This window comes from Cyanistes caeruleus, chromosome 6 (assembly GCF_971803275.1).
Source record: "Cyanistes caeruleus chromosome 6, bCyaCae1.hap1.1, whole genome shotgun sequence".
NCBI lineage: Eukaryota > Metazoa > Chordata > Aves > Passeriformes > Paridae > Cyanistes > Cyanistes caeruleus.
Genome location: NC_141706.1, coordinates 62091520 through 62105022, shown reverse-complemented (window position 1 = coordinate 62105022; position 13503 = coordinate 62091520). Strand labels below are relative to the sequence as shown.

At 42.0% G+C, this 13503-nt stretch overlaps 1 protein-coding gene across 5 annotated transcripts in view; it reads left to right on the top strand.

Moving 5' to 3' along the window:
- SYNE2 (spectrin repeat containing nuclear envelope protein 2) overlaps positions 1–13503 on the top strand; it is a 173970-nt gene that overhangs the window by 7434 nt on the left and 153033 nt on the right. For 4 of the 5 annotated variants that reach the window (XR_015287862.1, XM_086892510.1, XM_086892509.1 and 1 more), the window contains exon 2: positions 10374–10489. Coding sequence is in view for 4 of the 5 variants with exons in the window: in XM_086892510.1 (XP_086748636.1) it covers positions 10411–10489 (79 nt within the window). In the remaining variant the exon portion in view is untranslated. Of the gene's footprint in view, positions 1–292; positions 552–10373; positions 10490–13503 lie in introns of those variants that run through there. The other variant, XM_086892508.1, reaches the window with a different exon arrangement.

The window sequence follows — 13503 nt, the reverse complement described above, 5'->3', positions numbered from 1 at the left end:
CTCTGAATCTATTTCTTCTTGCAAAAATTCTGCGAGAAGCCAGTCCAGGAGTTCACTGTACTGAAAGCCAGCGTGTGGATTGTGAGGAAATTGAAGCATATCCTGTTGCAAGGGCTTGTGTTGGTGATCACACGCCATCTCCCTGCTGGAGTTTTGTTCTGAATGGTGATTCTGAGAGGTGTGTCCCTGAAATCTACAGAGACAAGCCTCAGTGGGCTGGAGTGGCTCGGGCTGGGTTGGCTCATGTCTTACCTCACCTGCTTGGCCCTGGCTGTGCTGCCTGGCCTGGGACAGGATGGTGCAGCGGCTCTGCTTGCACAACACAGCCTCTGGTGCTTGACTGGACTTGTCTGTAAGTAACTTCTGTGTCAGTAATGCCGGTGCCTTTCAGCGAGGGAGATGCACGGGGCTCACGGGCATCTGTCCTGCTTTGTGTGCGTTGTTAAGAAATCCTGATTCTCAGAGAAAACAGCCTGGACATCCTGTGATTCAGACTTGGATGGGAAGACTGTTGTCACCCTGAGTGTGCAGAAGTGGAATGCATGATATCAGTAAGGCATTCTTTAATCTGGGCTGTTTCTAATTTGGAGTACTTGGCTTTGCAATTGCACCTGTATTTTTTTTTAATTTTGTTTAGCAAGAACAGTTTATTCTAGCAGTTTACTGTGCGACACCAAGTTCTTTCTCTTGGGTTGTCTATGACCCCTTTGGCTGTTTGATCTTCTCTGGCATCAGTAATCAGTGATCCTCACTGGCAGGAGGAACAGTGATTGCCAGGTTTTCACTGCACACAAGAAGTTACTCTACAAGCTTGAAACAATACAATAAATCAGAGATTTAGGTTTGTGGGGTTTTTTTCTTTCCCCTGAAGCAGCTAATTATTTAAAAGCAAAGACAAAGATATTTTATTTGTCTTAAGTGGTAAAGGAAAGTGCTTTTCTTAGTGGAGAACGTCCTGCACTGCCAGTGTGGGAGACGCCACTGTCGAGGGGCCCCTTTCATGCGTGCAGAACTAGCACAGGCATGCGAACATGCAGGCTGTGCTTGTAGAAAGGCTCCTCTGCCCACAGTCCTCCAAGTACGTGGGACAGAAGGCATAAAACAAACAAGACCCTGAACTAACACTTTAAAGGGAATTTTCAACTGGAAGAATTAAAGGGACATGAGATACTTATTCTTTGGAGAGGCAGCCCCTCCAAGTCAGAGGAGAGGTGTGCTGGGGAGGCTTGCATCGCTGTAGCCTTGATTGGACACGCTTGAGAGAGAAGCTGATGAATTCACAGCTGACAGGCTAGGACCCATCATTTAAATTGTAATTTGCCCTTCAAATTTGGCAAGCTTCGTTTGCCATTTGCTTGACAAACCTCTCTTTTGTGTTTTCCTTCTGCCTGCGTAAAACAGTGAGCACTACTGGAGAGAGTTACTTGCAGTAGATTCCTTTTCTCTGCTATATTTAGTGGTCACAAGTTTGTGATTCTGGCAGGAATACTGCCAAGGCAGATGAATTTAGCTTGAGACATGCCCTTTCTCTTTTGGCTCCCAAATCCACGGTGCAATTCACTTTCCTCCCCTTTCCTGGTACCGTCAGTGGCTCTGTCTGTGAGGTCTGTTGTGCAAACATTGCTCTGCTGCTTCCAGGGATTCTGCTCAGTCAGAACAGGTCCCTGCTTTAGTGGAAACTCCTGCGTTCAGATTGCCACTATCCCTAGTGCCTTTCTGTTTTCCTAACTTCCTGAAATTGCAGATTGCTGCTCTTCAGGAATGTCTTTCTGAACAGTGTTATGATTTCATTTAGAAACTCCAGGCGTTTTATTACTTAGAAGAGCTTTGCCCAACAGAATAATGTGTTTATTTACCATCTGACTGTTTCCTTTATTTGGGGAAAAAGGGAATTAGGAAAGTAGTGGGAAGGAAATGTTTGTATTCCTTTAAAGGCAGACTGTTACTAGGATCCTGTTTCTCATTAATATCATGCCATTAATGCCAAGCAGGTGTAGCTGCTATAAATCGCTATTTTAAATATATTTACATATTAAACACTTTAAATAAATACACTTTACCGTGTAAAGTGGTTCCAGTGTGAGTCTGTATTAAAATACTGACGTTCAGTTGCAATCCAAGGGAGGGAAGGAAACACTTGTAAATAAGAACAACTTGTTGCAATGCTTCTTGCTGAGTTAGCGTAGGCAGCAGTGCCCAGCTTGTTCCGATCAGGCATGAGAGCTGAAACTGATTGCAGGCCCTTCCTGCCTCCTTCCCATCCCTTCCCTGCTGTACAGTCTGACTGGGGGCCAGGAAGGCCGAGGAGGGCTGTGAGCAGCAGAGCTGAGTGTGGCTCTGGGAGCCGTACAGCCAAAGGTCAGAGGTCTGTCTGTCTGTCCGTCTGCGGCGCTGCCCGGCTGCCCTGCACCCTTCCCAGAGGTGGCCAGGGACAGCGTGGCTGCTCCGTGCTGTGCCTGCCTACAGCCTGAGCCCAGGGACAGGCAGCCAGTCTGTCCCACAGTCTGTCGTGGGAAAAGGGAGAAAGCCTCGTGGGAGTGAAATGACGGCGATTGTCATCTCGCTGCCCGCTCTCCCAGTTCACCCTGTGCGTAGGAGGAGGTCGTGTTTGTGCGCTGGATGCGATTCCCAGGTACAGTGTGGATCTGGAGCCAGCCCGTGTTTCTCATGTTGTTTTTGTGATAACCCTTCCCCGCAGCCCCGTTATCTGCGGGAAGCGGCCTTGGGCTGCTCTGGCTGGCGGGGGAGTGTGAAATCAACCCCTGCTCTGGAAAAGCTTTTCCATTCCGGCCTCACAGCAGCACACTGTTCAAATGACATCGCTTTTTGGACATAATTGGAGGCTTCTGGGAATTGCACAGGTAGTTTGGGCCAGGGTGCACTGATGGGCTTTGTGTTTTGGAGATTGAATTGTCACCCAAGCCCCTGCCATTGATGGAGGCATGAAGTCACTGTGGTGTTTTTGGCTTCCTGCATAGCAGTGGACCCTGGGGTGATCGAGATGCATGGCATCAGCCTCCTGGGCCTCCAGGCACTCAACAGTCCTCTTTTTCACCTTAAGAACTGTGACTTTAAGTCCTGAGCAGTTCTTGTGTTTATTAACAACATGGAAAATCTTGGAAACCAGTTGAAAACCGAATTGTTTCTGCAATTTTAGTCAGTGTGCTTTGGTACTGCCTTCCCACTTGGGAACAGATAAATGTGAGAGAGGCTCTTATTCTGAGGGCAAGTAATTGCATCGTGCACCTCTATGGGTCAACCTTTGTGACTGTGTGAACAAGGCTTAGCTCTGTTAATAAAAGCATTTCTCTGTGTGTGTTAACATCAGCATGGAGTTAGTGTGCTTTTCAAACTGTGTAATTGTACCGGGATGACTGATATATTACCACCCCCCAAAAGAGAAAAGGTCAAGAAAGACACTTAGCTAACAGTGTTTTAAAATTGATTAACACAATGAGAAGATCCATTGTGCTTCTGTAACAGGAAGTGTTACTGATGTGTAAATCAAAGACAAACCAGCAACATTTGCTGGCCTTAAAAATGGTGTGGCTTTTGTATACTCATATGCTTCTCCTGGCTGGTTTTCAAAAACTATAAATAGATCATTGGGAAGTCTCTGGATAACAAAAATGTACTGCTGCTGCTTGTCATAAATAAACTGAGAGCTGCCTTGGTCTTGCAGTTCTTCTTCTTTGGAGGAGTCCTTACTTTCCACTTGGTCCCAGAGCATCAGGTCACACGAGACAAGATAATTTGTGTGGCAGTGAGGTGAAGCTTCATGTCCAGCTCTGAATCTCCTGAAGATCTTATGTTCTCTGGGCTTGGTGTCTTGCAGATCTATCTAATGCCCTCTTGGCTTGGTTCTACTTGAGCAGAGTTGTTCAGTCTTTCCCAAGCTTTTATTTTTTCGATTTCTTCATGTCCAGCTTCTGATAGCATAGGAGTACCCAAGGGCAGGTTTATTTCAACTTCATTTCAGGCAGTGCAGAGTCTCTCTGTTGCCACATGGACTAATACCAGTTATTAAAAGACTGGGTGTTATATAGGATCAGGAGGCTATAGCCTCTTTTCTGTATCACCTTCAGAGGGATGGAAAACTAATGAAAGCACTTCTCTTTCTCCAGGGAAGCACAGAGAATATGTCACTATTACATACTGGATGATGAAAATTTTTTTTTTTCTGTCAGATATAGAGAAGTTGTCAGTTCCTCCAGAGGGGAAGTCAAGGTAGATCTGTCAATGATGCTGTCCTGATTTTTGTCTCCTGAGGATCTGGCTTTGAAGGGAGGAGGATCAGCATGTTTTCTGTGTGATCACATTCCAGCTGGGAATGTGATACAATCTGAGATGGCCCAGAAGAGCTATGTTGGCAAGTGCTTTAAACGTGGAAGGGATGAACTTCAGTTTGGTGTAGGAGCTTAAAAAAAACCAATAAAAGAGTGCTTAAATGCAAAGGTGATAGAAAATGGATCCTTTAAACAGACTTTTTTTCCCCACCACTGAGAGAAAACATGGTGAAACCATTGTAAGTGAAGTCTTGAGGAGAAAGCAGGACCGTCAGACTGAAGTGCTTTGTGAACTTCTCAGGCTTAACAGAGGTGTGAGTACATCAGAAGTGATGGGAAAATATTATAAAAGAGTGAAAACCAAACCAACTTTATGGAGTTTCCTGTGGTAATTATTTAGGTCATGGGGTCATGATTTGAATGCCAACAATTTGCCTTGGGGAGGCTCTGTCAAACTTAGAAAGATAGCTTACCAAAAAAAGGTGGCTCAGTAGCACTTTGCAAGGCTCAAGACTCACACCTCCTAATGTTGCTTCTTTCTGAATCTAAAATAAACAGAGATCTTAGTTAATAGCCAAAAAGGAAAGGGTCTTCAGTTGGTCAGCACTGTGGAGTTCTACTGCCTTTGGATTGGTTCACCAGAGATAAAAATCTGCCGTTTCTGTACATGATGTTGGCTTGGCTCAGTGCATGAGTAATAATAATCTGTTGCTAGGAACAGACTTCAGTTTACATGGAGAGGCCTCTATGGAGGGCAGGTCTTCGAGTCCCTGAGTGGGTCATAAATAATCAGTGGCACTTCAAAGGAGGAAAAGTAAAAACAAGCAGTTGGAGATGCCTTGAAAAGATGTCTACAATTCATATTGCAACACCAGTGGAAAGCACGTAGCCAGCATAATTGGGGAAGTGTGGGGCATGGATCTCCAAAGGCAAAACAGGATTTACAACGTAAACCACGGATTTACAAACCGTGGGTTATAATGTTCAGCTACCTCTAGCTGGGCTTGTTTGCAAGGTTTCTGCTGCTTTCAGCTTTAAGGAGTGCAAAATGGAGCTAATTTCATGGCATATGATTTTTCAAGATTGGCTCCTGTGGAGGGCCGTGAGGGTACATCTGTGCAGGGACTTGCACAAGTTAGCTGGGAACTCGGGGACTTTAAAATTGGCTTTAAAAAAATACTCCTACCTGGGACAATGTGGAAATCAGAGCAGCTAATTTGCCTGCTTCCTAAATACTAGCTTCTTTGTAAAGGTAGCTTTGAATTAGTTGATGAAATACCCATTTCCTGTTTTAGGTGTAGTTACAGGCATTGTTTTTTGAGGATGGCAGTGGTTTAACCGTAAGGAGTGTGCTGTGTAGCTGCTGGGTTTTCCATGCGATGGAATCTTGCCATCTGCGGTACTTGGAACAGCTGAAAGCCAAGGTTTGCAAACCACCCTGATCTGAACTAATGTTAAGGCTGTGAAATCCTTTCTAATGAATCCTCTAAATCCATCTGAAACTTTTTTCACCCTTTCTTCTGAGACAAGAATGTCCTTATAAAGACCCTGCTTAAGAAGAGCATCTCTTAGGTCTCATTAGGACTTAAGCCTCACTGGAGACAAGGTATTTAAATCAGTGTTGTCTATTCTTATGATAATGGAATGTAAAGCCTGGGTATGATTTTTTTCATGTTAGTTCCTTGAGATTTGCAGTCTGCTACTTGCTCTTAGGTTTCTCTCTTTTCAGTGTGCCTATGTGTGTATGTTAATGTCCAGGATTTGTTGCAATCTGCTGGCTAACATCAGCTAAATTTGGTAGAGGAAGGGAGATTACAGTAGAATTGATGTGATACAGCTGTACTGATATAATTTCCACCAATGTTTTTAGGTGCCCATTGCGGAAATAGCTGAAGAGGTATGGGATGAAGGGTTTGAGGCTTAGGAGTGATCTCATCACAGGGAAAGCTTTTGTTGGTGGTTTAACCATTTGAGCTGTGGATTGAGCCCAGATGACCAAGATTTTGCCCCTTCGGAGAACACCATGGAAAGCTTTCTTCTCCAGGAGGACATTGCTAATGGCACCTTTCTTGTATGTTGAAGAAAAGATGAGCTTGCACTGGTGCAATTCACATAAATTAATCCACAGGAAATGAATCCAGTGGAAGTAAGATCCCAGTGTGCCTGGAACTGCCTCTTTGATTCTGTGATACTTGTATAAGCAGTTAATGCTTTCCTGCATTAACTCTAGACTCTGCAGAGAGAGGGAAAGACAAGGACATTCCCTTCACCTTTGTTTTTATCCCCACTGACAAAGTTTGAAAGCATTTGATTTATTTTTCAACACTCTGGATATATATTTCCTAGTTGTCCAGCATTTCTTGGAGGGGAAGGGATTGGTTTAGCTCTGCAGTTCACTGAGTTGCTGCGAAACAAAATGACTGACTTAAATATGAGGTAGAAAAGATGAGCCTTCCTACTGCCAATGAAAACCATTGCTGGCTGGTGGTTTTAGACTCTTCAGAGCTTGATTTTTTAGACTCTTGAGAGGCTGTAATCATATAGTTTGAGTTGATAATGCTGTATTTGAATGAAATTTGGGGCAGGGAGGAGGACAAAGCAGGCATATTGTCCCTGTATAATCCCTTCTCAGACAATCTGTACCTTGTACCTTTTCAAGAAGACTAATCCTTGCAGGTGTGTCCTCCAAGACTGTGTTTGTGTCTCCCCTTCAAAGCAGCTGTGGAGTCTTCTGTTGAGGCAGGGCAAAATGCATCTGCTGTATTGGATGGTGAATTGAGGGTTTGAGGGACATAAAAGCTTTAGCATAAATTTACCTGTTGTTAGCTGGGTGTCTTCATAGCCTGCACTGTGGATTTGTTGAGTGGATGTCTGTGTTTAAAGAAAAAAGGTTAAAATTTCCCATCCTTTTAGGAAGGCTATAAATTGACTTTAAAAGAATATAAGAGCATATGCTTTTCTTTACTTATAGGTGTTCTATGATAATGTGCTGTAATTTAAGTTAATTAATAAATTAAGTAACAATTAAAGTTTATTCCTGCTTTAGACCTTAATATACCTTTTGCTTTGAAATCCTGGAAGTTTCATTAGCTTTTAGTACTTTACTGGTTAGAGATCTGAACTGAGATTGGGGTCCCATCACAAGAAGTGAGTGCAGTGCAAGCACATAAAAGGAGACACTGTGCTGTGTTGTTGTAGTTGGCAAGGGTTGGGGACAGAGGAGGAACAGTCACACAAAGGTTAAAAATACATATTGTGGTGTTTATGAAATGTCCATCAGAGTTGTTCATGGCTCTTGCATACTTTCCTGTTACTATAATGGAATTTTAATGCCAAATCCTGTTCCCTTTCCCTGGAATGTGGTCCCAGTGACTCTAGTATCATACAAGTTAGTTGAATGTAAATTGGCTCTGCCCATGTCATCATCTCAAATGCAGATGCTTTGAAGTTGAACAGGTATGTAAGTTTCCACTGTTTGGGAGTTTGCTTACATACTTCCCACTTGGGCCATTTGTCATCACCTTCAAGGTGGTGATCAAAAAACCAAATTCAAGACTTGGTCATACCCAAAAAATATTAAGGCCACCTGACATTCTGTGTTTTCACACTTTGTGTTTGTATTGCTTAATCCGGAGAGAAAAATGTAGGGAGCTTCCCAGGAAAGATTGCCTTGGGCATAGGCAGCGTAGTTGTGAGCATTGGGTTCTTGCTCAGCCATTGCCCATCCTCAGTTCCCATAAGAGCCCAGTATTTATTCTAGAATTCCAGGTTGGAATGGACCTCAAGGACCATCCTGTCCAATATTTTGTGCTAAAAGCTTGGTCCAGACAAGATGGCACAGCGTCCTGCCCTGTCAAATCATAACAGCACCAATGTTGTGGAACCCATCACTTCCCTGGGGAGATTAATCCAATGAGTGATTGCTCTATGAAAAATTTTCCTCTTGTGTTTAATCAAAATCTCCCTAGTAGTAACTTGTACCCACTGCCCCTTGTGTTTTCCATGTGACTCCTTGTAAAAATGGAGTTTCCATCCTCTCTGTGGTCACCCTTCAAATCCTGGAACATGGGAATATGGTCTCCCCTCAGTCTTGTTTTCTCAAGGCTTACCAAACCCAGTTTTCTCAGCCATTTCCTCACACCGGCCTCCCAGTCTTTTGGTCATTATTGTGCTTTTCTCTCTCCAGCCTGTCCACATAACGTTTTGTACAGCCTGGGCCCAAACTGCACCCAGTATTCCAGGTGTCCTGACAAGTTCTGAGCAGAGTGGGATAATGACTTCTCTGGTGATGCCCTTGTTTGTGCTGCCCAGCTTTTTGTTTGCTTTCTTGGCTAATTTATACATCTTACAATTTCCATCCTAACCTCAAGGCTTGGCTTGTTTATATCATCATGTTCTTGTGCCAGCCAAAGATCAAATTAGCCCTTTTCCTACTATTTTTGCTTGCTAAGCAAGCCAAACTCCTGTAAAAAAATGGGGGTTTTTGATTATCCAGATAGGTCTGACCTTTACTTGCCCCAACTAGAACTCCCCTTGCTTGAATCTGATGCCTTGAGCTGCAGCTGTAAGTTTCTGGTGACTTAAAAATGGTCACTGCAAGAGTTGGAATCAGTGCTTCAGCCTTGTGAGCTAATATATATTTCTATGGAAATCCAGAGGCTTTTTTTGTTGCCTTTTTTCTCTCTGTCTGGCCTTTGCTTGTCATCAGTAGATGTCCCTTGGCAGGGAGGTTGGACTGGTGGTCCCTTCCAGCCCAAAGCGTGGCGTGATTCTAAATGTGGGCAATAACCCCTGGTCTCACATAGGTGCTGTAAATGAGAATTGATTGATGTTTGTGAAGTGTTCAGATGCCAGGGTGGTGAGTGCCACAGAAAATCTTGTGAGGGACTCAATAATCCTGTCATCAGACAAGCTCTTGGATGAAGCACAAGGACACACGTTGTTCAGGGTGAGGAAAGTAAAATATTGAGGAGCTCCTTGTGAAATGCATGTTCTCATCTCTGCTCAGTGAAGGAGACAGAGAGTGAGGAAAAATAGTATAAAGTGGAGTAAACAAAGGCTGCCTCATGATTCATGTGCACAAGGGAATGGATGTAAGAATTTCTCTGGCATTCCTTAATGTTGTATTTCCTGACTCATCTACTCACGCCCTTTATTTTGACATATACTTGGTGGATGAGTTGTTAATATATGGTGTGGAAATCCTTTTGCTTCTGGTGAAAAGGTTACAGTTGTGTAGATAACAAAACTTGTTTAAGAGTCAGCTCTTATTTAATTTGCAGCTTAATTTATTTTTCATTTTGTTTAACTTCTGGGTTCTTGATAAAAATAACTCTCTATCTTAAGCATCCAGTTCTTCCTACAGTGGCAAATTGAAGAACATAGTCACTGCAGAACCAGGAGCACTTGTATTTTTTTAAGGAAGATAGAGCATGGTGTTTTCTAAAGTTGCATTAGAGATAGAGGATGTATCCAGGGAGAGGAAAATGGAGGAATTGGAAAAAGAAACTCCTTCATGGGGGTTGAGGAGTAATAAAGGTACCAGACAGAGACAGCAGTTGTGTGTTGATTCTCATATGATTACTGCTGCTTTTTCATTTCTTCTTAATCTTTGCGGATTCTGCCTGAATTGTTTTTCTGTAACAATTATCCAGGCAGAAGGGGAGAGCTTTAAGGTACAAGGATTTAAAAAGTGAGAGGTAGTTTGGCAGCTACCAGTCTGCAGAAGGTGCTGTGAGCTTTTCTCACCTTGGCTTTCTCAAAGAAAGCAACAGTGTTTGAATTTTCCTAATCCTGGTGCATTTGTTTTCATGGCAAGACCTACTTGGATCCTGGTTTGTATTGTGGAGTGCTGCTGGTAGAAAAGCTGGGATTCCTGCAGTACGAACAGTCACTGTATTCTGTATAAACAAAGGAAACAGCTGACCAAGGGAAGAAAACCCAAAACAAAAACCCAAAATGTGTATCTTGGTGCCACATCATCACTGATCACACATCACACATCATCACTGATCATCAGTGATCAATCAATTTTTATGTAAAGCTGTACTGATTTCCTTCTTTTTTTTTTTTTTTATATAATTTCAGTTTGGAAATTGACTGAAGAATCTCCATACAATTCAATATGGCATCACAGCAGTCATCTGCATCAACAGAGGAGCAGGCTTCCTCTGAAATAGATGATCTCCATCTAACGCTGCAAGGTGAGTCACTGAAGTTTTCTGTGCCTTTTTAATTTAGATTTTTGTCAAAAATCTGTGGCTCTGTGTACAAGTTGAAGGGACTTCTGAGAAACCTGTCTACAATGAGGTTATGGTGAGTGTAGTTAGTTCATGTCTGTGCTTTGTGTTTCAGGAGAGAGGCTTCAGCAGGGAAATGACAGATAAGCTCTTGTAGTACTTTCTCATGATGTTTTCAGATCAATTGCCTTTTTTGGTGCTGATGTGCTCACTGGTTCTTATGCTTTGTTACTCAGAATACATGTTGGTGTAAACAGTTTTCAAAAGGACCAGCAGCATGAAAATAGGCCAGTTCATTAGTTTCCTTGTGTTCAATTTGTGGACAATTAGGTGGTTGCATTGAGCTGTCTTAATGAAGCTATTGACTACTATTTTATTTTAGTTTACTTCAGTTTTTCTGGTTTTAACTACTATATCATCTGCAAGTAGGGATAATTTTTGTGCCTTCCAAACAAATTTCTTACAGGTCAAGTCTTTGGTTCTTACTTGTCATGTGTTATAACTTGTTAAGGAAACATTCAGTGGTGGTTTTTAATTCAGTTTAATGGCATCTGCCTGGACAGTTAAATGATGATGAGTGCGTCCAACCCGGTCTCTCAGAACTTTTGGGTTTTCCTTACTGACATGTCAAATTTCCTGTGAAGGGTGACTTTGCTGTGAACATATTTGTGGAGGCTGTCAAGGAGGCTAATCCAGGCATCAGGGCTAGCCCTACTGAAAGCTTAGTTTTGATGTGTTTAGAGCCTGATTATCCTAGAACGGATGGGCTAACTCCTGTTTCCACAGATCTGTTTCCTTTTAACTCCCTTGCAATGAAATTTCTGTGGTGCTTGGTTGAGAGCAAATATGTTGAAAACAGATGGTGCAAAAGAATATCCTGTCAAGTCACTTCTGTGATCCATATTTGCAGTAATACTGTCGTTGGAGCCATGTGTTTTGACGAGTGAGTGTTAATAGTGGTCAAAGCCAAGTGTCTTTAATGGTGGCTATTCTTCCGTTTTGCTTCAGTATTCCATTTTTAGGAGAACAAGCAAAAGCTTGTAGCAGACAGGAGCTAGTCTGACTTTTGCACCAAGCACAGCTTGTCAGACACACATTTGTTGTGCCAGTCAAACTCAGCCTTGGGTAGAAAGGCTGAGGTGGCTGTTGTGAAACAGATTTGGAAAACACTCTCTAGCTTTAAGGCAGATTTAAAGTTACAGGACATTTTAAGAAGAGGGTTTTACTTTCAATTTTTATTTTTTTTTCCTGAAAAATCAGGTTGGTGCTTGTGTTGAATAACAATTGAGTTTTTTGGTGAATATCTCATTGAAGGAGCCCTGTTTAGTAAAATTGAAATGACTGTATTTCTTTGGTATAATAAATGGAGCTCTTAGATTGTGCTGAAATGAACACACTGCAAATCTTGTGCACAAGCTGTCTGTGACTGGCTGCTGTAAAACATCTGGAGACATCCCTTAGAAGTGACATCAGCCATTTTTTGTAAAGATTGAAGAACACAACAAATGGTACTGACACATTCTGTGTTTGGTGCTGCATCGTCTGCTCAGGGTCAAATAAGCAAATGGCAATGCAGCTGTGAGGAAGCACCAAAGACACGCTCCCTGACATGACATATAGGCACCATTAGGAGTTCTACTCACAGATCTGTGGTAGCAAAGGTCAAATAAGAAGAATGGGGTTACTCAAGGAAATAGGTTTTTCTATGAATAGGAATCTTGAGATGAGATTTGCAAAGCAGCTGGCAACACTGATTGCTTTAAATCTTCAGGACCACTTGGGGAAGTGTTGGAGAAATTTCAGATTCAAGGAGTAGCTGGTTATAACTATCAGAGAAGCAGCTGACATATTGTTTGGCTGCAGGTGGATGTAAAACTTGTTATGATCTGCTTGTTCAAATTGCTGGGGTATAGCTTCAAAGGGTATGTCCAGCACTGTGTAACACACAGCATAACAGGAGACATGCATAAAGGAAAAAGCAGGTGTGAGATCTAGTCTGGATGTCATCTAGATATATTTTAATCTACTTTTTAATTCTTTGTGATCCAAACTTCCATTATTCCTGAAAGGCATCCCATGGGGATGGAGCACTTGTCTAGTCTTGTTAATTAGGGCAAGATCAACTTAATGTGTCAGTTGGTTTGGTCATAAAACTTTGTGAAGTTTATGCTTAAAAAATATGACAAAATCATTAACTTTGTTGTTTTATTTCCTTCCCTACCCTGTGTATGTATGTTATTTGAGGTATGTTTGATTGTTATTTAAGTTACAGTCTTCTCTGAGGACAGCACTTTTGGGAAGAAAAAGGAGGAAAAGAGAGGGAAAGAACAATCTCCTTAAAGTAATTACTAGAGAGTTTACTACTTAGTAGTTATTATTACAAAATTCTTATTAATTTATGGCTAGTTGGTTAATAGTGTAAAAGCTTGTTACTGGTTTTTAGGTAAAAGAGTGTTCAAGGGTAAACATTCATTTTCCTTATAATAGTGTTTGGCCTAGAAGATGCCATAAAGAATTTCACCGGAAAATAGATAATAATGTAACTTTGTTCTCATTGCATCTTTCTCATCAGCTTATTACTTTAAGGAGACTGAAGCTTGAAAAACATGAAGAAAGTAGGTGAAGAAATGAAAGCAGTATGTTTCCTAATGCCCCCATCTCCAGGCATTTTCAAATGGCAAAGCTAGTCACAAAATCAGGAGGCTGAAGTAAAAAGCTGCAAGACTATAAACCCTTATATATGGATCTTTTCAGATTTATGTATTGTTCTTTAATCTTTGCCAGTTTTCAAGCTGATACCCAGATGAGAGTAATAGTTACCCCTTCCCTCCCTGCCAATAAAGTGGAAATTGCTATGAAAATGCATGATGTCAGGAACTGGCAGGCTTCTTTTATTTTCTTTTCTCCCTTCCCTCTGTCCCAGATGTTATAATAAAATTTTATCAGATTAAGGTCAACATTATCTGGGCCCTTCCTTC